General features: G+C 44.6%; 1 protein-coding gene across 21 annotated transcripts in view; it reads left to right on the forward strand.

Moving 5' to 3' along the window:
• Positions 1–26,797, forward strand: part of MBNL2 (muscleblind like splicing regulator 2) — a 159,731-nt gene that overhangs the window by 94,998 nt on the left and 37,936 nt on the right. For 20 of the 21 annotated variants that reach the window (XM_021065800.1, XM_021065796.1, XM_021065798.1 and 17 more), the window contains 3 exons: positions 9,329–9,493; positions 17,971–18,171; positions 20,874–21,137. In XM_021065800.1, the coding sequence (XP_020921459.1) occupies positions 9,329–9,493; positions 17,971–18,171; positions 20,874–21,137 (630 nt within the window). The remainder of the gene's footprint in view (positions 1–9,328; positions 9,494–17,970; positions 18,172–20,873; positions 21,138–26,797) is intronic. The other variant, XM_021065815.1, reaches the window with a different exon arrangement.

Below are 26,797 nucleotides of genomic sequence, written 5' to 3' on the forward strand. Positions count from 1 at the left end.
CAGAGTAGTTTAAAGCATATTTTAAAAAAAATCAACTTGAGTCTTAAGGTTTACAAATAAATAAATAAACCAATTAATTTAAAACGAATTAATTAATTAAACAAACTTCCCAGGCATCCAAAATCCATTTAAAAGAAAGATTGAAACATGCTCTGAAATGGCAAACTACAAACAACACAGCTTCGCTGCCTTTCCTCCCCATTTGTTAATTTTTATGTCTTATTAAAATGGTCACAAACTAGCTCTTACTGGCCCATGCCAACAGTGCTGGAAGGAATGGGGCAGTTACCCTGGCATGATGATAATAACCTACTTGCAGAGCACTAGTCGGGGCCCCAAGGTTTTCCAGCCTCCGGGGGATAAGAGGCTGGCGAAAATGAAATCTAGAGACAGCAGACTCAGAACATTGGCGACTTCCCCTTAAGGAAGGGCAGAGCACCAGCCTCGGGGGGCACTGGGCCTCAGCTGCAGATCCGGGGGAGATGGTGGCCTGGGACATTATGCCTGTTCCTAATCTTTTCCAGGAAGAAACGCAGACCAATCCACAGTTCCCACTGTGACCTCTGCACCCGTCTACACAGCTTGTTTCACGCTCTCTCTTATTCTCCCCAGCACGCACGGTTGTACAGTGATCATGGGTGGTGGGTCAGGTTGGAGGTGTGGTCACTGCCTATCAGCACCGGTGACTTTTGCTGGTTTTCACATCTGGCTCCTTCTCCAGTCTTCGTTACCTCTTCCTACATGTTGCCTCCACACCATGGACGCAAAAGAGAAAAAGGGACACATGCTATCACTTATATGTGGAATCTAATATGCGGCACGAATGAACCTGTCGGTGGGAAAGAAACAAACCCATGAACATGGAGACCAGACCTGTGGCTGCCAAGGGGGAGGGAGGCGAATGGACTGGGAATTTGGGGTGAGTAGATGCAGACTGATACATTTGGAGTGGATAAGCAATGAGGTCCTGCTGCATAGCACGGGGAACCCTATCCAATCACTTGGGATGCAAAATAATATGAGAAAAAGAGTGTATATATGTGTGTGTGTGTGTATATATATATATATATATATATATGTATAACTGGGTCACTTTGCTGTATAGCAGAAATTGATGGACATTGTCAATAAACTATAATAAATTTTTTTAAAAAGGAAAATGCCCTGGAGAAGAGAAATTTATAAATATTCTCTTTTTATCCGTCTTTACTCAGTACAGTGTTTACTGCTATTGATCAAGAGAGTATAGCATATATAGACTATAAAAGATGAATTGCACTAGAAATTGAACTAAACTACTAATAAACAGTAAGTGCTTATTGTAAATTCATACATAATCTTGATGATACGGGCAATCGTTCATTTTGATGGGACTTCTGGTTATCATTCCCTTGTCGTGATTCCCGAATCTACAAGCTTCCTCTAGGATGCCTTTATGTGCTTTGTATTTTATTTGCTATGTTATGTAGTTGGAACTAAGAATACAAGGAGCTCGTGTAGTTCAATTAGTTTATTTAAATTCAAAAGAAGTCTGAAAGCCTAATTTGTCCCTTGCTTTAAAGGAATGCTATTTCAATCCCCTAGTGAATGTTATGACTTAAGCCCTGATGTAAATTACCACTTTATTCCCCCACCCTTTCGCTCACCCATATCCTTCTGGAAATGTGCTGGAGAAGGAAGAGAAGGTTCAGGTCAAGTGTTAAGCTCAGCCCTTGCACCTGACTGAGACCCAGAAAAATGATGAATCGGCATAAATCTGCTACCTGCCCAATAAAGGCCTTCACTTTTTTTTCCCACTTTCAAAAACCTTGAGAGATTTTGAAACTAGGGAAACTGAGGCTGTGAGCCTCTGATTCACCCAGCCGGTTTAGTCACTTAGCATCTGCTGAACAAGTTACATGTCACAGGGACCAAAGCAGTGGTCTACTTGATTGAATTTTCCGCTTTCAAGCTGTGTACACTGTAGGTACTTAATAAATCCTCCTAGAATTAATTTGCCACTTTGGCTGATGCCCTTCACACCTCGTCTGTCACACAGACTTCTCACAGTTCTCAGAACATGTGGACTCTTGCCAACATCTGTCCCCGGTGTCACTTTTTACTGTAACTGTTGGTTTATGTGGCTTTCCCCTTGTGCTAGATTAGGAGCATTCGAGGGAGAAACAGATGTGGAATCAACAATGTATGGCCAACTATGATCTTTTTCAGAGCCACTTTGGCTGTCTCTTGAGCTCTTACAACTATCAAAAGGAGGTGAGATACGGGAATCTGGTCACCCCCGTTTGATGGATGAGAAAATTGGAAAATTGAGGCACAGACTCTTATGAATTTTTTGTAAAAGTTCATCTAACCATTTGGGGATGAAGCCACAACCAGAATTCCAGGATTTTCCCCACTATAATGCATAGCTGCTTTAAACTCCATTATTCCCCCCTGGGAAGTTTCAGCAGGAATATCGAAGAAAAACAGATCTTAGGTTCTTCTGAAGAGAGAAATGGCCAACGTTGTCATGATTGTGAGAACAAGAATAATTAAGTGTTGGGAGTTCCCGTTGTGCCTCAGCGGTAACAAACCCGCCTAGTATCCATGAGGATGCAGGTTGGATCCCTGCCTCGCTCAGTGAGTTAAGGATCAGTTGTTGCCATGAGCTCATGAGCTGCAGTGTAGGTCAAGACATGGCTTGGATCCAGCATTGCTGTGGCTGTGGCATAGGCTGGCAGCTGCATCTCCTATTTGACCCCTAGCCTGGAAACTTCCATATGCTGTAGGTGCAACCCTCGAAAAAAAAAAAAAAAAAAAAAAGAGTAGTAAAGCATTAAAGGGCTTGATAGACAAGCCAGGGAGAAGCACTATGATAAAAACCTAACTAGTATCAGGAAGGTTTTTGTTTTTGTTTTTTGTCTTTTTGCCATTTCTTGGGCTGCTCCCATGGCATATGGAGGTTCTCAGGCTAGGGGCTGAATCTGGCAACACCAGATCCTTAACCCACTGAGCAAGTCCAGGGGTCGAACCTGCAACCTCATGGTTCCTAGTCGGATTGTTAACCACTGCGCCACGACAGGAACTCCAGGATGGTTGTTTTTAATACCATGCATTTTTCTCGGCTCTGCAGAGAAGGCGTTTGTAGCAATAATAAGGAGAAGGAGGAGGAGAAGGGTAATAATGAAAACACAGGGCTCACTCTGTGCCAGGAACTGTTGACACCCTTTCTAGCATGAAATCTTAATCCTTACCAAGGTCTGCAAGGCAGGGACCATTGTCATCCCCATTTTACAGACGTGGCAGCTGGAGGCCACAAGGGCCCATTGTAAGAACAGAGCTGGATGTCGAGCCCAAAAAGCCCAGTTCCAGAGACTGCTCCCTTTTACCACTGGTTTAAACTGCTTCCACGAGAAAGGTTCAAGACACAACAGGTTTCAGGACTGTCCCTCTGGGACAGGAGTATCTGCTGGGACATCGGGGTTCCCTTGTCTTGGTTGCACACGTGTGGAATGTGAGGGACTCTGCACGGTTCTTCCATGGCATCCGTGGGCTCCTGCACAGGCTTCTGGACATGGGTGTTGCCACAGGCCACGTTGGGGGTGGGACCTTCTGCCGCATATCTGAGTCATCATTCCCCCTTCCACAGCCTGGCCTGCTCCCTTGAAAACACTGCCACATGGCGAAAGCAGGACGTAGCCGAGATCCAACAGGAAGAGGCAGAAGGCAGTAGTTCAGGCTGTGATCCCAGCCCTCCATGGCAATTCTCCCCCAGAAGGGCCTTTTAGAGTCTGCTGATCAGTGGCGTGGTCCACACTGAGAAACAATCCAAATGACCCCGGCGTGATACAGCAGGGGCCTGTTGTCCGTTTGGATTGGAGTTCATATAAAATCCCTTGCTTTTCCCATGGAAAACCAATGGGATATAGTTGTCTGTGAGCTATTCCTATGGGCAAAAAACTCCTATTGTTAATCCCTTTACATAATTTCCTAATTAATCTGTTTTCTTTTTTGCTTCCATATTGTAATCGACTTTTTCAATGAGAAGCATCCTAGGAAAAGATTCCAAAAATTACTTGTTTTAAAATAAGCAATTAGAAAATCTCATTTTTCAATTATGCTTTTCCTTTCTCCCACCAACCTGACTGTGAAGTCTTTTCTTGGACAAAGCTGCGTTTATTCTGTCCCATGCCCTGTAATATAATGACCGTGTAATTCTGATCGCTCCGATCTGTCGTCCTGCCAAGTACATACTACAGTTATTTAGCATCTTTCTTCATCCTGTTGCGAGTCAACATGGGTATTTTGTATTAGCATCTTTCATGGTCGCTTATTTTAACAAACTTATTAATTCAGCTTGAAATTCTTTTTTGCTTCTAAGCATTCTCCCTAAACTAAATTTTCCTGCAGGAGAGATTATTCTTGGAGGTAGAATGAACTGCACAAAGTCTGTGTAAACTATGCCAGAATTCTGCTATTGTTCTTAAATCAGGGGATTCCGAGCAATACAAAGTGTAACAAAATTAGAGACGTAAAACCTAATGACCAGGGTAAGATTTTACTTGGAGCGTAAAACGCAGAGCTGATCTTGCTCTTCTCCTGCATGGAAACTGTCAGTGGCAATGAAGTCCACAGCCCTCAACTTGACACCACGCCCAGAGTTCTTTGTTACCTGGTGCTGATCTATTTCTTCCTGTTTTATCTCTTATCATCCTCCAGCTCCAACCCACACCCCCTTCTGTGCTCCTGCCTTGAGAAACTTCATGAAAGTCCCCAGATGGCACATTCTTCTAGCAAATCCTCTTCCTCTTGTCCTCAGCTTGCGTTCTCCCCCTCAACACACAAATACATGCGTGCGCACACATGCGCACACATGCGCGCACGCGCACTCACACACACACACACACACACACACACACACGCATCAGTCACCACTCACTCCCTTGTCAAGTTTCTTCTCTTTCTTCAGGTCTCAGTTGTTATATATTTACTTATATTATATATATATATATTTATATATTATATATCAATATTATATTTAATTTACAATGTTCTGTTAATTTCTGCTACACAGCAGATATGACCCAGTCATACGTATATAAATATACACATTTTTTTCACATTATCCTTTCATATGTTGGCTAATGGATCAAGTGATTAGATATAGTTTCCTGTGCTATATAGCAGGATCTCATTGCTTATCCACTCCAAATGCAAGAGATTAGATCTACTAACCTCAAACTCCCAGTCCATCCCACTCTATCCCCCTCCCCCTTGGCAACCACAAGTCTATTCTTCATGCCCCATGAGTTTGTTTCTTTTCTGTGGAAAGGTTCATTTGTGCCATATATTAGATTCCAGATATAAGTGATATCATATGGTATTTGTCTTTCTCTTCCTGACTTACTTCACTTAGTATGACAACCTCTAGTTGTATCCGAGTTGCTGCAAATGGCATTATTTTATTCTTTTTTATGGCTGAGTAGTATTCCATTGTGTTTATGTACCGCATTTTCTTAATCCATTCATCTGTTTTTGGACATTTAGGTTGTTTCCATGTCTTGGCTATTGTGAATAGCGCTGCAGTAAACATAGGGATGCAGGTATCTTTTTTAAGGAAAGTTTTGTCTGGATATATGCCCAGGAGTGGGATTGCTGGATCATATGGTAGTTCTATATTTAGTTTTCTGAGGTACCTTCAGGTCTCAGTTTAAATGTCACTTGTTCAGAGCTGTCCCCAGACCCTCTCCCACTGTTCTCCTTAGCGTTCTCCTCCAGAACAGGGACCACAATTTGTCATTACATGTTTATCTCTTTTGGCTAACAGAGGTCTTTGCCACTAGACTGCAGGCTTCAGGAGGAGAGGCAGCTTATCTTGTGTTTGGTCATCTTTAGTTAACTAGCACTTAGCACAACACCTGGCACACAGTAGGATCTCAATAAGTATGTGTTGAAGGAAGGCAGGCATGAGACCCAGCCTGGAAATACATCAAGAACAATGGGGACCATGGTCCAGACCACCTGTCATTCTATACATGGTATAGCCCCCCTGGGGGAAGCTAGGCCCCTCTCTGAGGGCTGCAATCTCCACATTAGCCCCTGGTGGGGGCTCCTGTTTTCCTGTTCTAGAAGATTCTTCACAGAGACTCTGGAATGGCGCCCGCCCACTCCACCCCACAAAAGCTGCACTAGTCCCCTTCCAGGAGCTGGAGTCTACCTCCCTCTCTCTCTCTCTCTTTTTTTTTCTTTTTTCCTTTTTAGGGCATGCGGACGTTCCCAGGCTACCAGCCAATTTATTAGCAATAGTTAAAATCCAGGGAGGGTAAAAATCTAGCATTACCCTTCATAAAATAATAGGCTACTTCCCACAGTTTAAAATATAATAGAAAAGATACAAAGATTTGGGGATGGAGGAAGATCATTTGCTTGGGTCTGCTAATCTGTGAGATGGGGAGAGAGGAGTGGTTAGGCTCACAGACTTTGGAGGCAGAGGCCTGGGTGAGCTGGCTCTGCTCTCTCCTACCCGAGTTACTCTGAGCAAATTACTTGAATCACTTATGCGTCAGTTTTCTCATCTGCACAATGAAAATACTGATTGTTTTCTTCTAAGGGCTGTTGTCGAGTTAGATGAGCCAATACAGGCACAAGGTTTAGAGAGATGCCTGGCTCGCCGCACGCACTAAGGGAATATCGTTCGCATTACCAAAGAGAGAAAAAATATTTGTGTCTCATTTTCTTTTTCTTTTTTTTGTCTCTTTTTGTCTTTTCTAGGGCCACACCCGTGGCGTATGGAGGTTCCCAGGCTAGGGGTCCAATCGGAGCTGTAGCTGCTGGCCTACACCGCAGCCACAGCAACATGGGATCCGAGCCGCGTCTGTGATCTATACCACAGCTCATGGCAATGCTGGATCCTTAAGCTACTGAGCGAGGCCAGAGACCGAACCCACGTCCTCATGGATGCTAGTCAGATTTGTTTCCACTGAGCCACGACGGGAACTCCTGTGTGTCATTTTCTTTAAGTAGAGGATTAGATGTGGTTGTATTTCGACTGGCTGTTCGGTTCTTCCATAGAGTAAATGTTTATTTCAAAACTTGATAAAAGCTACATAAGTATACTTAATCAAATATCTTATATATAAAATGATATTCAGTTCTACAGGATATTTCTCCAGGTACCCACATTTGAAGAAACAGCTCTGAATCTCAGTTCAATCTTATATTAATATTTTGAAGGATGTTGCAGCACAGACATCTGAGGCATATGCATTCAAGCCCCGGGAAGCTCCAGGCAGCAGAATTTTAGTAAAGGATCCTATAGGACTCTAAAATCCTACAGGAAAAGCTGCTGTCAAAATATAACGAGCTATCTGACACAGTAAACAATTTGTAAGGAAGTTTTTGTTAAGGTGTAAGACTTGTCAGGATACGCATCATCACCCAAACACTGCTGAGTATCAAAGCAAGTTGTCGGAACCGAGTGGGAGAGGGCAGGGAACAGAACTATAAAGCACTTTTTTATGTCGTTGTGAAACAAAACACAAGCGTCAAAAATAGCGGCTCCCAATTTTAGTCCAAGAAATAAAGATAAAAATGTCTTGGAAAAGTCTTCCTGTGGCCGCTGGGATTCTTTTTTGTTTTATTTTAACTCTTCCTCCCTTGGTTAAACACTGTTTCCGGAGAGATAAGAGAGGTAGGGTCTTGGAGTTCCAGTTGTGGCTCAGTGGGTTAAGAACCTGACTAGTTCCCACAGCTCATGGCAACACTTGATCCTTAACCCGCTGAGCGATGCCAGGGATTGAACCTGCATCCTCATGGATACTAGTCAGGTTCATTACCACTGAGCTGCAACAGGAACTCCCTTAGACTGCTTTGATTTGGATTATTTTAAACTGTGGGTCCAGTGTGCCTGTATTTTCACACTAGACCTTCCAATACTTGACCTAAGATGTCTATTTCATACCTTAGGAAACCGAATGAAACATGCACAGTATGAACTTGACACTAAGGAGACATGATGACCTTGCCCCGTGTTAAGAATTGCTTTAGCAGAAACGTACCATAGTCCTTTTAAGGTCCCCATTACCTGCTCCTGGGTCGGCCCTGCAGAGGGTGACACAGCCTCTCGTGTGGCCAACACTGGGGCCTCAGGACAGCGTGAGCTGATGAGTGTGGACCACCAAGACTGAGCCCAGGACCCCCGTCTGCCCTTCTCCACGGCGGCGCTGGGCGATTCCCACTGCCTGAGCTGCCAAAAGTGCAGCTGAAATTAGCGGGAGGCAGCGTGAGAGCTCCAGATGTTTAGAATTAGGATGACTATAAACAAATTTGGTTCCCCAGATCCACCCAGCTCGCTTTTGAAAATTACTTTTATATCTGGTAAACAAACCCGTGTTCTCTTTCCTTGGTTGCAAATAGACTAATTCCTTTGGGAATGACAGTCCTCATACTGGTTAACACGTTTCGCTCTTGTTTCTCCAGAAATTGCATAATTCACACAACAACATGATCTGCTCCATCGGTAGTTTGGAAAACTTGGGAATTCAGTATAAACACTACCGTGTGCCGGGACTCTTCAGGACTGGTTTTCGGCACACCTGTCACCTGATTCTTTTTTCTTTTTCACTTTGCCAACTTTACAATCCGCATGGTACTTGAGCCATAAAGACTCCGCACTATGTATATCATGACACTGAGTTTTATACCGCGGTGGTGGGGCGGGGACACAGGGCAGCAGCTTTCATGTTGCAAACTGATCCGTTGCAGGTGATTATTTGAATTTACGCCTGGAAACTGTACCCACGCATCAGCTACTAAAGAATGTCCCCTCCTACCCTAGCCCTGCCTCTCCTCCCATAATTTGAATTAGGGCTGTCTTTGGCCAACCTGGAGCGCACACACGCATCCAGACAATCTTACTACCATCCCCCCTGCACAAAGCTGGCACATAATTATTCCTTTTTTGTCATCCCTCCAGCATGCACAAACCAGTGTTTAGCAAGTTCAAAGTCTCCTTTTGATAAGTCACAATAAATATGCCCCTCTCTCAACTGCCTTCCACGCTGCCAGGAAGGGTCTGGCTCTGCTCTCAGCAGTCACCTTTCTTTAGTGTCTTTTGTCAGTTAGCATCCATTAAAAAACGACATCATCTCAGGATGCTTCACTGACCTCGGCTGACCAGCATCTAGTGACTGATTCACTCACCGTTACGTTCCAGCTCTGTTGTACATACAAACGTAATGTGCGCACACAAACACACACCCCTTTGTCTATATGGAATGATTGTGCAGTGGCTGACAATGGAGTTGAAAGCTACTTATAACAGTCCTAACGCCAAAACTCCTTTTTACAGGGCCGTTGCTCAAGAGAGAACTGCAAGTATCTGCACCCTCCAACGCATTTAAAAACTCAGCTAGAAATTAACGGGAGGAACAATTTGATCCAGCAAAAAACTGCAGCAGCAATGCTTGCCCAGCAAATGCAATTTCTGTTTCCAGGATCCCCACTCCACCCAGTGGTGAGTACAGTGCAGCTAATAATGGGCTGGATGATGAAAGTGTGGGTCCCAGCGATGCCGTGTTGACCTGAAATGGCCTCCCTCTGCTCTGTCTCTTTGGCTACAATTACAGCAAATAGCTTTGCTGCGTAATAGATGCTGAAAACAGGGGGTTTGAGATTATTTAAATGGAAAAGTGCACACGTGGCCACAGCCCGCGAAGGCAGTTTCTAATCAATATCTGGGAAATCGGTGTCACCCCAGCTCTTTGCCACCAGTGAACTCCATATTGGAACCATCTTCGAAAGAAAGAATTGTCCATTTTCATTTAGGGTATGAGTTGATGATCTGTAGAAAGAAGAGGTTTTGATGCCTAAGACATTTGAAGCAATGTAACAGGTTATTCAGTTCAATGGTGTCATTTTAAGGAAGGGAAAATGAGCAACCAGAGAAGTTAATGCATTTATCCAAGGTCCTCCAGCTAATAAGTTGTGGAGCTGGGCCTCAACTCAGACACCTGGACCAGGGTGCTCGGTGCAGTCTGCTCCTCCTGGAGCCAGATGGAAGCCCCCCGCCCCCCAAAGAGGGCCGCTTTAGCCACAGCCTCCGGTCTCAGAGGCCTGAAAAGGGTGTGGCAGCTGCAGGGCGGTCCCCAAGGCCAAATGCCTAGGGAGTTCAGTCTATGAATATGGATTGTGTAACATTTTCGCCCGGATTTCACAGTGTTTGGAATTACTTCCTTAAAGGTCTGGAGATTGTTTTAGGAATGAGGCCCTGGGGGGAAGGAGTGCATTTTTGGCTTTTGCAGCTTTCGTTTACATTTGTAAATTCTTTGTCAAAAACAAGCTAATTAAAAAAAAAAAACAAAAAAACAAAAAACAAAGCCAGTGAAGTGAGTGAAATTTCCTTTTTTAAAAAAAGTACATACACAAAAGACAGTTGTTTAAAAATCAGTCTTTATTGTGTGAAAATTCTATGTAATTGAAAGCTGCTACATTCAAAGGGACAGCTACCAGGGAGGTCAGTGTTCTTACTGTGTGTCCATGAGATGAAGTGGGAAGAGGAGGATGGTCCGGGAAGAGGGGAGAAAATCCCGGCAGACTGTTGGCAATTCTGTTGTCTCCCGGTTTCTGCCCAAGAATCATGGCGCAAAGTAGCCAGGAACCAGCTCTGCCAGAGTAAAAAAGTACAGGGGCAGGGGATCCAGGATGAAAAATAAGATTCAGTCTTGGGTGTAGACAGACTCCCAAAAGGGCAAAGGCAGATGCAGGCTCAGGGAGTTAGGATCTCAGTTGAGGCAGGACAGGCTGCTTGGAGAAAATCCCAAATAAGTACATCCTATTCCTGGTACCTCCATCCAAAAAAAAAAAAAGTACATCCTAAAGGAAGAGTAAGAGTTAGCTGAGATGTAAGGAAAACACAGGTATATTTAACACCAAATAGAGGTATTTAAGTGGTTCTCTTTAAAAACTACACACATGTTGTCTAATGCATGGTTCTCTTCATTGATACATACATAGAAATAATTTTATTATATTACCTAAATGTTTAAATATGTAGGTATACATATTAAATAATGTCTATGGGAATAAATTTAGAACCATGTAGGTCGACAGAGTAACAGTGCCTTATGTTTCACTCATTTTAATCCTCCGCTAATTTATTTAGAATTGGGAAGGATTACCTTGCGCCTCAGTAGGGGCCATGTTCGTAAGAAAACCCCATTCCTGCCGTACACTCTTTGTTGACTATTGTGAAATTATGTTTACGTGTTGTCTCAAATATTGATTAGGAGACAATCATCCCCATTACTCCATGAAAAAGGAACATCACATTTACATGTTTTCATAGAGGTGTGTTTAAATCACGAGAAAAATGGAACAAAGAATATAATAAACTTCAAGGTCATTAACTCTACAAACAAATAACTTCAGAGGCTCAGAATGAATGAGTGATCCAGTACAGTTAGCAGCCCAAATAACGGCCCTCCAATTACAGGTACCCTGGAGCCTGGAAATGTCCCCTTCCAAGGAAACAGGGGCTTTGCAGATGTGACTGTTAGGCATCTTGAGATGGGGGAACCTCTCCTGGATTAAATGCAGTCACAAGTATTGTTGTAAGAGAAGCAGAGAGAGAGCTGACACACATAGAGAAGAGGAGAAAGGCCGTGTGCCCACGGAGGCAGAGACTGCAGGGATGTGGCCACAAGCCAAGGAATGTTAGCCAAGGCCCAAAGATGGAAGAGACAGGGAACGGCGTCTTCCCTAGAGCTTCCAGAGGGAGCACAGTCGTGCTAAAATCTTGATTTTGGCCCAAGGAAATTGATTATGGCCTCCAGAACTATGAAAGACTACATGTGTGTTGTTTTTAAGATACCACGTCTGTGGGAGTTCATTAGATGAGCCACAGGAAACTAATACATGCAGAAGATGCTTAAGACAAATAAATGGATAGGCACAGAGCAGCCAGGACCACTCCATTTCTAGGTTTCCCTCTAAGGTAAACTTCTCTAAAGAGCTGTGGCTATTTTTTCCACTCCCTCTATCTCCCATCTGCCATCCGCTGAAATCTCTCCACCAGGGACCTCCAGAGTGCGAAACCAAGGGTGACTTTCAGTTTCGCTGTATCCATTCAATCTCCTACTAACGTGTAGTCGTCTCTCCTTTGTGGAACACCCTTCCTGTCTGATCACTCCTGCCTCCTGCCTCCTTTGCCCATTATTTTCCTCTATTATATGCGGAGGCCCCTTCGTTCCTGTTCCCAGTGCTGGACCGCTCTCTCATCTACCCTCTGCTTCATCGTCGCATCCCTTCCTACGGCTGTGAATCTACAGCCCGAGGACTCCCAGAGGCCTATTTTCAGCCCAATCCTCTCCTCTTGAGCCTCAGGCTCACATATCTACTTCCTACTGGACTCATCTCGCAGGAACTTGCCATACTCAAGACCAGTTTTTTATTCTACTACATTCACATCCCCGTAGGTGCAACCAGCAGCTTCAGACCAAAACTGAGCACATCCCCTCCCACCCAGTTCATCGGCAAGTCCTGCCGCACGTGCCGTCGAGACCTTCCACTTCTCTACCTCCCAGCAGCCTCACCTGAGCTCCTATCAACTTTTTCTTTCAAAATACTTTATAAGCTTTTCCCTCCTAATCTCTCAATTTCCACTCGTGCTTTGTTCCGTTGTGTCCTGCAAACAGCAACTGGAGGAATCTTTTTTTTTTTTTTTGGCTTTTTAGGGCTGCACTCATGGCATATGGAGGTTCCCAGGCTTGGGGTCTAATTGGAGCTACAGCTGCCGGCCTCCACCAGAGCCACAACAACGCAGGATCCGAGCCGCACGTATGACCTACACCACAGGTCAAGGCAGCATCAGATCCTTAACCCACTGAGCAAGGCCAGGGATGGAACCCGCCACCTCATTGTTCCTAGTCGGATTCATTTCTGCTGTTCCACAACGGGAACTCCTAGAGGAATCTGTTAAACATGTCAATGGCATCCTCTTACTCTCTTACTTAAAACCCTTCCGTGCTTTCCCGTTTCACCGGAGCCAAAGCCTAAACATGTAACCTTGACCGTATCTCTAGTGTCATCCGTGATCTTGGTCCCTGCCCAGCTCACCAACCCATCGTGGGTAACTGCTCCTGCATCCACTGCGACAAAAGCAAACTTTCAGTTCTCTGAACACACAAAGCTCTCGTTGCCTCAAGGCGTTTGCTTTCGATGGACATTTCCTACGACTCTTGCTGTATGAACTTCCTCTCATTCACAAGAACTCCCTGTGACCCGCCACCCATCTCTGTCACTATCAGTGAGGCCTCCTCACTTCTGCTTACCCACAAAAGTGAATTGAAATTTTATTTCTTTGTTCTTCTACATCAGGGTTTAAGTTCAGTAAGTGCAGACACAGTGTGCTGGCACCATCTCAGTACCACCAATAAATATTTACTGGATGAAGGAAAATACAAGCTATTCTTTCCTCTTATAATTCTTCCGTCTCATATTCATTTTCTTTGAAGTCTCATTCACCTTATTCCTCCGGCAGGTCTCCTTTCTCCAAGTCCCGGTAGAATATAACAGTAACTCTTGCCTTCTTTTCCTTCCCAGCACACTGCCCTTCCCCACCCACCCACTCTTCACACCTACACTCGGGATGGAGAAGTAGGACGGGGTGTTTAGTAGGAGAGAGATTTAAGATCCTATGCGCTCCAGGCCTTGGGGACATGATCTTGCACTGAGTGTTCTGCCCTCCAGAGATGCTTCTGGGAGTAAAGGGAGACACCTAAGGGATGCCATGTTTTCAGCCTTTCAGTTTGAGTGCCAAATACCTACCCTTTGAAGTCAAAGCTTTGCAAATGAAGTCAAAGTTCTCATGCTCCCATGTTTTAAAAAGTCAAATGACTATATTTTAGAGCCATAAATATACCTCGGGCTGCTCGCTCATGACTTCGCAGCTACCTGCTGCCTTCCTCCCTACCACCTGACCTTCCAGAGCGTGTGCGCATGTGTGAGCCAGTGACCTCTGAACCCGGACCTCCTGGCGGGGAGGTGCTGAGAAGGAAGAGGCGAGAGGGAGAAACCCAGGGCCCCGGGGGGGCACACAGGCACGTGGGGTGAGGAGTCCAGACGGAAGAAAGCGAGACCCGCGTTTCAGACGCGATTTTCTTCCAGAAGCCTTTCTGCGGCTCTCGTCCTCGGGCCTCCCTCGCCGCAGTTCGTGCTGAGAGATGACAAGGACCAAAAGGATCTCGTCTCAGACAGCCTGGCAACAGCCCTCCTGCAGGAACCGCGGGGCCAGTTCTGCTCTAGCTGGTGGGCTTCCAGGAGCAGAATCGCCTGGAGGGGCTGCCGTTTCTTCTCGCAGCTGCCAGTTCAGGCCCGAATTCAGACATCAGCCTCCACTCTGATTTCCTTTTAATTAAATGCGAAGCCAGGCTCTGAGAACCGCTTTTCTGGGCAGCAGCGCCCCATAGCTGTCAGGGCAGCCTCCACCTTCTGTCTGCTGGAGGCCCTGGCGACCTTGGGACCTGGCTCCGCAGCGTCCCCTCTTTACCCTCCAAAGACAGAAGGGCAGCTTGTGATTCCCCCCCGCACCTTCTGCTTTAAGAAATGACCAACCAAGTCTAGTGAGCGCAGAGGGGTAGAAACAACTGGGACTGGGAGCCAGGGGTCCTGGGTGCTTTGCCTTGACTCTGCCTCACAGCCTTGACCTTGAGTGATCCACCAACGTCTCCACTCTAAATTGCTTTCACCTGTCACACTGCACCCCTCTGGCTGCCATGCTCACTTCTCACGGGTATTGAGAAGATTAAAGACCACACTGCGTGTGAGAATGCTTTGAAAACAGATGAACCTTTCACAGACATAGGTATGACTGTCACTAATAATAATAATAATAATATGCTCATATCTAAAATTACCATAACTGGGAGTTCCCGTTGTGGCGCAGTGGTTAACGAATCCGACTAGGAACCATGAGGTTGCGGGTTCGGTCCCTGCCCTTGCTCAGTGGGTTAATGATCCGGCGTTGCCGTGAGCTGTGGTGTAGGTCACAGACGCGGCTTGGATCCCACGTTGCTGTGGCTCTGGTATAGGCCGGTGGCTACAGCTCCGATTGGACCCCTAGCCTGGGAACCTCCACATGCCGCGGGAGCGGCCCAGAAATAGCAAAAAGACAAAAATAAATAAATAAATAAAATAAAATTACCATAACTGTAGTTTTTACTATTCAACTTCAACAGAAAACTCTCGATTTTTAAAAAAGAGACGACATCTAACTGAATATATCTTCATAAAGCCTATGCACTTTTAACTTAATTTCAAGAAACATACTTTCCCAGTCTGCATTTCGAAAAAGAGGATATAATTGCTAGCATTTAATAAGGTTTTTATACCTCTATTATTATATTGCTAGGCTGATTACATTCCTGTTATAGAATCAATGCATAATTTGGGGGGAACTTTATTAATACTAATTTTTTCATACTACTAATGTTGGCTGCTGTTTCTTGAATCCTGACCCTGGGAAATAAGAGAGAAATAATACCTTGCTCAGCCCAACTCCTGAAGCTGAGTAGTTTTACTTGCCTTTTGGTGAGAAAGCTAAAGCTTCAAGAGGTTGACTTCCCGCCCAGGGTAGAAATTAACAACTGGCAGAGCCTGTGATTCGAATTCATGTCTCTCTTCGTCTCCTATTTGTGTTTTCGCTGTTAAATAATACTCTCTGTGAACTGTGTCACAGCTATCATCAGTAAAACAAACTGCAGCATTCATTTTCAATGATTTAAATCAGATGAACAAGTAACATATTTTGGAAAGCAAAATTTAGCTTTGCAAAAGATTAGTTGATATCCAAAAAGGGTTTGGGGAAATGCCTTTTGAGGTTCTGAGAGCCCACTGTCAGTCAAGGTACAAGCTGAACTTGTGTCTTCTTACCGGGCTCGGGCTTCGAATGATCTAAGGGAGGGAGGCTTGGGGTTTGCTCCATTAGGCAGAAATGGAGATGGGGGGGGGGGCTCTTTTCTCTGTTAACGTTACCATTAACCTCCGGGTTAAACTACACAATTAGTACTGCCGTTTCTTAATACTTATGTTCACTCCCCATCGATGACAGTGGTCCCCAAACTAGGCTGCACATCAGATCGGGTAGTAAAAAAATTTTAAATGCAAATTTCAACGCCCCAGCCTAGACCTATGGAGTCAAAATTTGTGATATGTCTATTTATGAAATCTCCTCCCCCCGCCACGCGCGCGCGCCCACATTTCTGATAGAGCTGGTTCCTTGAATCACTGATCTGTTGTGATTTATGACCTTTCAGAATTGATTTGCTTAAATCTTAACATTATATAGTCCTTATACCATTTAAATCACTTGGCGTCTTTTCAAGGGTACTAAATTATAAAAGCTACAGTTAACTCAAAACCACAGCGTTCTGTAGTTATGACTCAAATGGGTTGAAAATGGAAAACATACACATATAACATTTTGTAGAAAGTCAAGGCAGAAAAAAAATCCTAACTGCCATCATTTTCCCATGTTGAGACCTCATGCTGCAGCTTTTTCCCCAAGTGAATTTTTTGTCTGAGCCATAAAGATCTTAGAGCCCCTCGTGGGAATGCCATGGCAGCAGCCCTCCAAAACCATTAGGATCACCTCTGCCAGCCCCCTGCCCGCCATCGCTTCGGCAAAGACTTCCAGCCTCTGCAAGAACTCCGCACACAAACTACCAATAATGCACTGTTTTCCAACATGACCATTTGTAAGAGATAGCTTTCTGTTACTTGCCGGCAATAAAAAATTGCTTAATAGATATAGATGATTATTTTTCCCATATGTTCAACAACTCACTCTGAGCTATAAATAGGCAACAAAACTGTCACCCAGAAGGTACAAATAGAGAAGCAGCGTGACATGGCCAGCAGCATAGTTCAATATTAGAAAATTGCATTAACATGTGATCGCAAATATCTGAAAACTGGTCCTAAAAATAGTTTAAAAGTCATCCAATAACTAAAAACAAACAAACCAACAAAAAACATTCGGGTCCAAGTCAGTGCAAAATTCATTCCAAGAAAAGTCTTTCATCTGGCATCTTAAATTTTTAACATTAGTTCTTTTAAAGTAAAGCAAAATGTGTTGTTCTCTTAAAGGTACATTATTTCCCTTCTGAAAGGCATATTTTCAGGTGAAGCTTTTAAAAATAACCCTCTAATATATTTCTTCTTACCCCTGGACAAAGGGTATATTTGTAGGTACTGTGTGCCTTTGTCACTGCTGCATTGATTTTGTGACGTAGGAAACCAAACCAACTTTTAATGGCCCATTGAAAAGTTCAGACTTTTCCATCCAACCTTTCAGGAAAGAAAGATTAGATCTAGACATAGTTAAACTAGAGCAAGAACTAGCTGGTCTAAATGAAAACTGCCTGTGCATTTTGGGATTGTACATGCTAGTGATGGAACATAGAAATATACTGGTAAGTCGGAGCGAAACAAAATACCAAGCAGTCCCCACTTTTTGAGAATGTATAAGCTTGGTCAGCCGAAACACCAGTGATAAGCAAGGTTTTTCTTTCTGCCTCTCCCTTTGAAAGACACGTAGGAGAAATCAAAGGTCATGAGCCAGCATTCCATAAGTCTTATTACCACCTTCGTGTTAAAACATTCAGTAGTTTGGAATGAGTAGTTAGAGTGAAATTATTTTCTTTTCTGAGAACACGTTCACAGGAATAAACATTTAACCTGGCCCTTCTAGTTAGGTTTCTAGGATGTTTTGCAGGTGTTTGTATGATTTGGGGAAGAGAGGATCTCCACAGATTTCATTTTTACTAAACAAAAACAGAGAAGTTCAGTGAGTTTTCAAAGTTCAGCACTGATTTATGCAACTAGCACAAAGAGTCTTGCATGGAAAGAATAAGTTTTGCTCAAATGACGCTTGCGGGTGACTTTTTAAAGTTTTATTCTAAGAAATCTTTGTCCTGTGTTATTTTCCTTTAACAGCCCACTTTTCCTGTAGGTCCCGCAATAGGGACAAATACGGCGATTAGCTTTGCTCCTTACTTAGCACCTGTAACCCCTGGAGTTGGGTTAGTCCCAACGGAAATTCTACCCACCACACCTGTCATTGTTCCCGGAAGTCCACCTGTCACTGTCCCGGGCTCAACTGCAACTCAGAAACTTCTCAGGACTGACAAACTGGAGGTACTTCAATTATTTTTGTGCTCTGAGATGTCTTTGCGGTCGAAGTATAGTTCTTTGTGAGAGAATGTTTGCAAGATATTCAGTCTTAGGAAACAGCCATCCACACACATCCACCGCAAATGAATCATGCATTCCTAATTCTGTCCTTTGACTGTAAGGCCAAGTATAAAGTAGCCTGAAAAGGGAAAAGAATTCATTTAATACAAACACAAATCTGTTGTGTGGACTGTGTGTTGAGGGGCAAAATGTGTAACAACACATGGAACACTGAATCAGTCACAACGCGGGCGTGGAGTGGCGCCCGAAGGCCTCCAGCTGTGCCAGACATTCACCTTTGCTGGATCCGAAAGGTCTGGGAACAGCAGGTTCGTAGGCCGGCAGCCAGGGCCAGGGAGACGCCCAGAGATGGGGTGGGAGGAAGCAGGTCTGTGACTACTGACCCAGTGCTGTGGTCCTATTGCAGAAGGTTGAGACCTAGTCGTGTTCTGGTTTGTCAGCCCAGGTTGTATGCAGGTGAGCAAGGGGAGCTGGAGGCTGGGAATTTTTCCTTATTGATTTGAGGTACTTTAACTTAAATTCAAGTATTTTTACAAGAGTCAGGGAAACAAATTCACATATTTGTAAAACATAATTCTTAAGCCATGTGTCAGACCAACTCACCTATACTATACTGGGTAAGATTTCTCTTTAATCAGGGGAGTCATCCATTTATCTTAACTACTGTATCTGATGATATTTAATAGAGTGTTTCATATGGGTGTCTAAAGAGCCTGATAGATTTTTCAAAGAGCTTGATTCCAGTTGTTAGGTGGTATATATGTATGCCACTGCTTTATGTTAGATCATTCTAGAATGTTCGTTCAATGTGCATTCGTTTAAATATTTACCCAGTAAATCTTGAAAACCATAAAACCGTTGCTCAATGTTAGGTTCAATCTGGAGTATATGGATCCCACAACGAAAAGACTATCAACTCCCATTTCTACTGTTTTGATCAAGCCCATCTCCGTGAATACGGAGCCCTCTCATGGGGCTGGAAAAGAGTTTGGAGCTCCACCTGGTGGACCCATAAAGCTTTCATGTTCAGTACGTGACTGCGTCGTTTAGAAAGCAAATTAAATCCGCAGAGTTGGGAACAAGTTGTCCTTCCCAGCAGGACTGGTAGACAATGACATATGTAAAAATGATTCACAAGGACTTTAGCAAAGCAGCTTGCTATTCATTCAAACCAGGAATGAAGCTGGCTGCACACAGAGCCCCAGGTGAATGACTGAGAGCTGGTCTACGCTCATGCAGTCTCAGCCTGAAGTCACTCCACGCATAGGGGGAGGCTTGCTCAGAATCTGTGGGAACATCTTAGTAACTTTTATTTTGTACATTTCATGAGCTAAAGATGGAATGTGGGATAACGCTCCAAAGTTAGAAGGAAGCAATGAATAATTTTGTGATTGATCCTTTAAACTCGCTTGGCCCCTGGTCAGTGAAACTCTATTTCCCGAGTACGTTTGACTCTCACAAGGCTTGAGTCATGTCAGTGACCCTTCCTATGATGTCGCAAAGGATCAAGATATGAACCACCACGTTAAGCACATCGACTTTGGGGGTGGAGCCTGGGAAGAACATCACTTACAATTTTACTAGCAGTTCTTCCCTGACAATGATATTTATAAATATATGTATTATGTGTTTGTTATTTGTGTCGTTCATGTTATCAATATTAAGCGCAAGATTAAGAATACCCGGTAAATTCCAAAGAAAAATTTTTTGTAAACTCTTTGATCCATGAGCATGCTCAGCGGATGGAGCATGAGCCTAAGATTTCAGGATAATTAAGGATTGAGGAGTAAAAGCGAAACAACACTGAAACACCTCAAACTCTATGCTCCTCCCCTCCTTTCATTTCTTTCCCTTTATCTCTTCCCCTATTTCTCTCCTTTTCCTCTTTTCTTTATCTTCTTTCTGTGCTGTCAAAAAATAATACTATTGTGACTTTAGATGAAAGTTTTAGTGTCTTAGATGTTGTAGTTCTTCTAATTGATGGTATAAACTTACCTTATCTTTGTAGAGCAGGTGACACCTATGGGAAAACTAGAGTATTCAGTCACCCCACCCCCACTTCCCATCATCCTAGAGGAGGAACGGGTTTGCAAGGCCCCCTCAAGGTTGTGCAGCCATGACCTTGTGACTTGATCTCTGGTGAAATTATTCCTCCGTGCAGAAAACCCTGTAACAGCGCACAGGTGTCATGGTGGAAGAAGACGTGGATATGTGTAGATGTCCCAGTTTTATATCTATTCCAAATTAGTATATAAATAGAATATTTTCTTTCTCTCCCTCTCTTCCTTTTTTCTTTCTATAGATAAATAAAACCCAAGGCCAGTGGAGGTTTGTTGATTTTTTTTTTTTTTTTTTTTTGTTATTGCAGCTAGACTGTAGATTTTTTTTTTACTCGCTTCCTTGATATAGATTCTCACCCCAGGAAAGAGAGTGAAGCAGAAGGCAAAACTAGTTTGCCAGGGGCTCCGGGTCTTGCTTTCTGGATAACTGAACTCTTGCTGTAAAGGGCGCAAAAGCCGCCATGAAAAGAAAGGAAGCGCGTGGACCTCTCTTTCTCTCTCACCTCCACGCGGCGCTCGCCGAGGCAGCCTGCGCGGCGCTCGGGCCCCCTGCCGCATCGTGTGCTCTTCTCCCCCGTGTCCCAGGTCTGCAGGGAGTTCCAGCGCGGAAACTGCGCCCGGGGAGAGACCGACTGCCGCTTTGCGCACCCCGCCGACAGCACCATGATCGACACAAACGACAACACCGTAACCGTTTGTATGGATTACATAAAGGGGCGTTGCATGAGGGAGAAATGCAAATATTTTCACCCTCCTGCACACTTGCAGGCCAAAATCAAAGCTGCGCAGCACCAAGCCAACCAGGCCGCGGTGGCCGCCCAGGCAGCCGCGGCCGCGGCCACAGTCATGGTAAGTGGGGCGCGCGCGCCGCGCACCTTCCCGGCCGCGAGCCCGGAGCCGCAGCCCCGGGCCGCGGGGACAGGGAGGGCTGCCGCCCCCGCTGCTCCGCTGCCTCCCCTCCGTCCTGGTCTCCCCGTTCTGTTGTGTTCCGTTCCCCCCTCCTTCCCTTCTCCGGCACAATAGGTAAATCCCTCAGGCGCAGGGAACCCAGGGCGGGGACGGGCGTCTTCCCCCCGCCCCCCACCCCCCGGGCTCGGCCCGGGACCCGACCGGCCGAGCAGCCCGGCTCCCCGCCCAGGAGCCCGCACCGGGCGCTCACCGGCTCTCCCCTACGCCCCGATCTATGTTCCACTCTTCTCTTGGGTTACTTATCACAAGGGCCCTGCTTCAAACAAACTCTCCCCCTGAACGAAACTCCTGGTGAAACATGAAGATGAGCTGTATGTCTGGTGCTTTAAAAAAAAAGAAGAAAAAAAAGGGGGGAGGACCTGGAACCCAGGCTCAAGTCCCTGAGTCACCGTACTGTCCCTTAGAGACAGCGGCCGCCGCCCCTGCACCCTTGGGAGCCTGTTACTGCTCCACTCTCAGGCCCCACCCTAGACCTTTGGGACCAGAATTCGAATTTTAAAATATCCCCAGGTGTTTTGTACACATGTTAACATTTGAGAAGCACCTGTCCAGAACACTTAAACTTGGCTACATTCTGGAATTACCTAAGGGGTCTTGAAAGGTTCTAACATCAGCCCCTTCCCCAAGTATTTAATTGGTCTCCTCCTGACCTGAGCTGGTGTTTGGTTTTTTGGTTTTTTTCTCTGAAGCCCCTAGGTGATGCTAGTCGGCAGCAAAGTTTGAGAACCACCTCACTGGGTTGTGGAATAATGAATGTGTTTACATGTGAGACCTCTGGTTTGTCAGAAGTCTATTTTAATATATGATAGGTACTGGGCATCCATTTGTTCTAAACATATAATGAGACTGGCCCCACATCAGGCACTTGCTGGGTGGAATAAATTAGGCAGCTTTCCTTGCCCTCGGGGAGCTCAGTTTAGTAAGTGACAGCAATAATGCTCCTCAGTGACAGGGTGGAATGCGTAACGGGGCCCAACGGGGCAAGACTCGGTGGCCAGGTGTCCCTTGGGGGAGATGGATATGGCTTCAGAGATGAAAGATAGATTTTAAAACACATTGTTCTAGCAGGGACCATCACCTCATGCACTGATAACGGATCAAAATGCACGGGAGCTGTTATACAAACGAGGTCACCACTCTTTCCATAAATGTTTATAAAGAGAGATTCAGGGAGGAAGGCGTAGAGCCCGACCCTCCGTCATCGCCGCTGCGTGTGGCCTGTACGTTATTCAGACCTCTCTAATCTCAGCTTATTTCCAAGTAACCTGAACACGGGGTCCCTCATCTCTCTCACGGTTTCTTCTCAGAGTCCTTGTCCCTGTAGGGTTTTTTCCTCATGCCCTTCTCATTCTTCTGTCACTGGACGAACAGTGATTTTTCTGGATGTGTGAGTTTCTGTATTTGTGGGAATGTATGCATCCAGATAGGAGAGTCAGTACAATATAGATAAATTCTCCCCACTTTTGTTCTAGTAAAAGGGTGGTCTTGAAGACTGATTGTAAATAGGAGCAGTGGGTGAGGGGCCTGTAGAGGAGAGGAGAATAAATTGGTCACTTAATGCTGATGAAAAAAAGAATTCTTTTGGAGAGCAAATGAGGTCTTCTGGACATTTCTGCAGGGTGGAATCCACTTCCTATCCACTTAGTGAAGACTTCATCCTCTGAAAAGTAGAATGTTTTTCATTGCAGTCATTCTTTTAGGCCAGCCCCGATTTATTCTAACTAGTGTGTGGATGGTTGGGCACAGAGAACCACGTTTTGACCTCGAGCTCATGTTAGAAGTCCTAACTAGGTATCAGGGATTTCCCCAAGGCTAGTCGGGACTCTGGCTGCAAGAGGCAGACGCTCGCATGGAGAAGCTTCAATGGCAAAGTAGCCTTTACTAGATCCTTCAGTGCCCTCCCAAGAGAGCGGAGGTGAAACAGGGCTCAGAGGCGCCTGGATCCCGAAACTTGAAACCCAGCGGGCCCCTTGCTTTTCTTTTTTTCGGTTTCTCTTGGTGTATCAGCTCCATCGTCTAAGACCAGCTTCTCCAAGCGACACGGACCGTGGCTTTGACACTTCTAAGGACGCATCCTTACATCTTCTGACTCGAGAGGAAACAGTGTCTTCTACTCTAGCTCTACTTAGAAAACAAAACAAACAAAAAAGCAGGGTCGCTTTGGTGGCCGTCCTGTGGTCAGAGTCATAGCATGTCACGATTGGCTCAGCCCCCATCACCATGGCCGTCTCAGGCCACTGGAGTACAAGACAAGCTTTGGAAAAAATTAGTCTCTTACCTCAAAAACCTGACATATACAGCAAACCAGCAGCCCTAACAGTGACCGTCAGCGCTGAGCCCTGAGCGTCTCTGAGCCTGGATTTAGCTGCCTGTTCCCCAGAGGCCCCTGTTCCAACATCCCCAGTCAATGTGTTCTTCCATCATTGAAGGAACAGTGCGCCCAGAACATGTCAAGGGTGGAAGGCCTGCGCTGATGGAGAGAGCGAAGAAACGGTCATTTACCCGCCCAGCCCGCCGTCTTTCAATCAAGACCATCCCCGGCTCTGGGCCCGTCTGTGCGTTTCCGCATCACACTCACCGAGCTGGTGGCGGTGGACGTCGGTGTGCTGAGTTACCGTCGTTTGCTAGGTTGTTCCCCTGGGCCCAAATTTGGAGCCGTGATACTTCGAGTGACCTTGCAGCCGCATCAGAGACACCCCATAGGAATGGAGTTTCCGAACAAAAGCCAGCTTCTCTCTGACAATACCGTGACGTCATTCCCTCTGTCATGTCTTTTTTAACTGAAGTGAGAGGAAAAACTGGATGAGAAAGTATTCTTGATCTAGCAGCAAGACCATGTGGTACACCAAAGAAAAACGATGAGTTTATTTCCCTGTTTAAAAGAGCAAGTGGGAGTGACGGGTGCAGGCAGATGTTGGTATTCCATTCACCTGAGGTCCGTATCTGAACACCAAGAGTTTCTATGGTGCCATTTTTCTCACGGTCCAGGGATTTCCCCTTTTTTGATTACTTGACCCCTGGAAAGGAAGGGAAAGCTTTGATTCCAGAAAAAGAGACATTTCTTTCCTTTGGAGTCTCATTCTTTTATCATACCTCTTCAAACATGAGCGACTTCCTCACCAGAATTTTTCCAATGTGAAAATAAGCCAGACAGAGCTTCTCTTTGGTAATTTGAACACAAAAGGGTATCTCATCTTCAAGCAAGCAGTCTGTCTTCACACACACACACACACACCACACCCACCCACCCCACCCACCCAAAATGGGGCTATACCAGGAGATACCTATTTTGTAAAATAAAGCAGGACCAGCTGCCATCTGCTAGATAAGTTTCAGTTGCTCAGGAAAACATGTGCGGGGACTTGGAATGCCATCCTACTTGTCCACACCCTTTTCGACCTCATTAAAGTGGCAGCTCTGATTACTGTCATCAGCACTGCCTGACTCCTCATGCTTGGTCTTCGCCTGCAATGCCGGGCCCATGGCTTGCTTGCCTTGACTTGCCTGCCAAGACCTAGTTTGCTCTTTGATCCAGAAAATGAAAAACCAGTCTGCATGTACACAAGGCTGGAGGAGGCCCAGAGAGGACAGAGGCTCAGGAATTTGGGCGACGCCAGCAAGAATGGATAGCCAATGCCTAGCACATAGTAGGGGCTCAATGAAAGAGAACCTCATTCTCTGCATCACTGCCTAAGGAAGCTCCCAAGATGCACCAGGCCTCGTGATCGCTAAAGTCTGTTCTAAGCCTGAAGATCTTTCAATATGGATGAACAAATGCCTGCAGCCAAATAATATCCTCTAAAGCAGAACAGCTATGTGCTACAAAGCGATATTACAACATGGTTATCCGTCCATACAGTTTTTTAAAATACAGTCTGCACATGCGCCTCAAAGTGTGAGGTGTGAGATATTAACTTGACCTGGTGTTTCCTTGAGATGACAAGCTGTTTGCCTCTGATAAAGATACAAGGAGCGGTAGAACGGGAGATGCTGCCACTGTCCAGCTCTCAGCTTCTTTAAATTCCTTGATTATTATAATTTCTGTCAAAATTACATTTCCTCAACCTAAGCTCAGAAAAAGGAGAATGTTACCTTTCAGGCGATCGTCCTAAGGAGAAATATGTAGTGTTTCTTTTTCTAGTTAGGGACTTGTTTAAATTATTTCGTTAAGTTAAAATTTTGTTCATAAATACCAGCCCTCAGAGACGTGACCACTCCTCTAGTTGGCATCACAGAAACAATCAACCCAAGAGTAGATTTGTCCTCTTAACTCCCAAGGACTGGGAAAGTGGGGGGAATTGAATCCAGGAAGTTGGGGCCCAAATGATTCTGACTCTAACCATCCAGGTATTGGTCTTCGTGCCTCTACCAGAACAGTCTATGCAGCCTTAGGTGGTTAGTACAGCCTAACATAGGCCCAAAAAAAAAAAAAAAAAAAAAAAAGCATTATTGAGCAAAGTAAAACTATAGGAATGAAAGATGTTAAAGGTGGTGTCACAAAAATTACATCGTGGCAGTGGAATTGAGGAAAGAACATTCAGTTACAAAGAAGCTTTTCTATTGTGAAGGTGGTTTTTCAAATGTTCTAAAATGTTCACAGTTCTGCTTCCAGAACAGTGACTTCCTGTTATTCGATGGCCTCTATCCAGACTGTCTTCCGGAACCTTTCCCCCTTGGCCATTCCAAACTCCTCGCTACCCAGGGCCCTTTCCACTTTATCTCTAGTCTCCCCCAACCCCCGGCCCGAGGTCTTTATCTCCTATCACTTCCATACTTTTAATCCTGCATATTAAATCATGACAAGCAGCTCTTTATTTGCCAAGGAAAATATCATTGTTTCCTATTTTGAAAGTTAAATACCATCCCATTTTCTTTCAAATGCCATAGCTGTAACCCAACTTTAGTATAAACCATTTTGTACTCATGATACAAAACCTTAGGGATTTACCTATTGTGCACAACATAGAAAAGGGGTGTTTCATTTTTTATTTGCATTGGAGCTATTTCTTTGAATTTCTTTGTTTTCATAGAATTCCATCACAAAATTTTTAGATTTTTTACAACAGTATCAAGGAATAGGAAAATTTTTTCATCGTGGTCTCAATCAATCACTACTTGCTATTATTTCAGCTGTTGAAATGAAACTATCTGCCCACAAGTATGGTTATAAGTTAAAGATATTATTTTACTTCTAACATTTCAAGCAGTTCTTTGCTATTTTTTAGCTGTTTGCTATTTGTTCTAACCAAGAGTTCCACATCTCATTAACTGGGTTGGTCATAGTTAAAAATACAAATAGAATTACTGAATATAAATCATTTTCATACCCAAGGACTTTAAAAACCCTCTAAAGGGTATTTTCTTAATGTAATCCTCCGGTAAGTTGTTTGTGATAAATTGAATTAAAATTTCAAATGTGGTGAAAAACACAGAATGGATGATAAGTTAGTCATTAGAAACTGTCCGATGGAATAAAAGCGGGAAATTTGAGACCCTTAGTATTCGAAATTAAAACTCAAGTCTGGAACTTTATTCTATGT

This window comes from Sus scrofa, chromosome 11 (assembly GCF_000003025.6).
Source record: "Sus scrofa isolate TJ Tabasco breed Duroc chromosome 11, Sscrofa11.1, whole genome shotgun sequence".
Lineage (NCBI taxonomy): Eukaryota > Metazoa > Chordata > Mammalia > Artiodactyla > Suidae > Sus > Sus scrofa.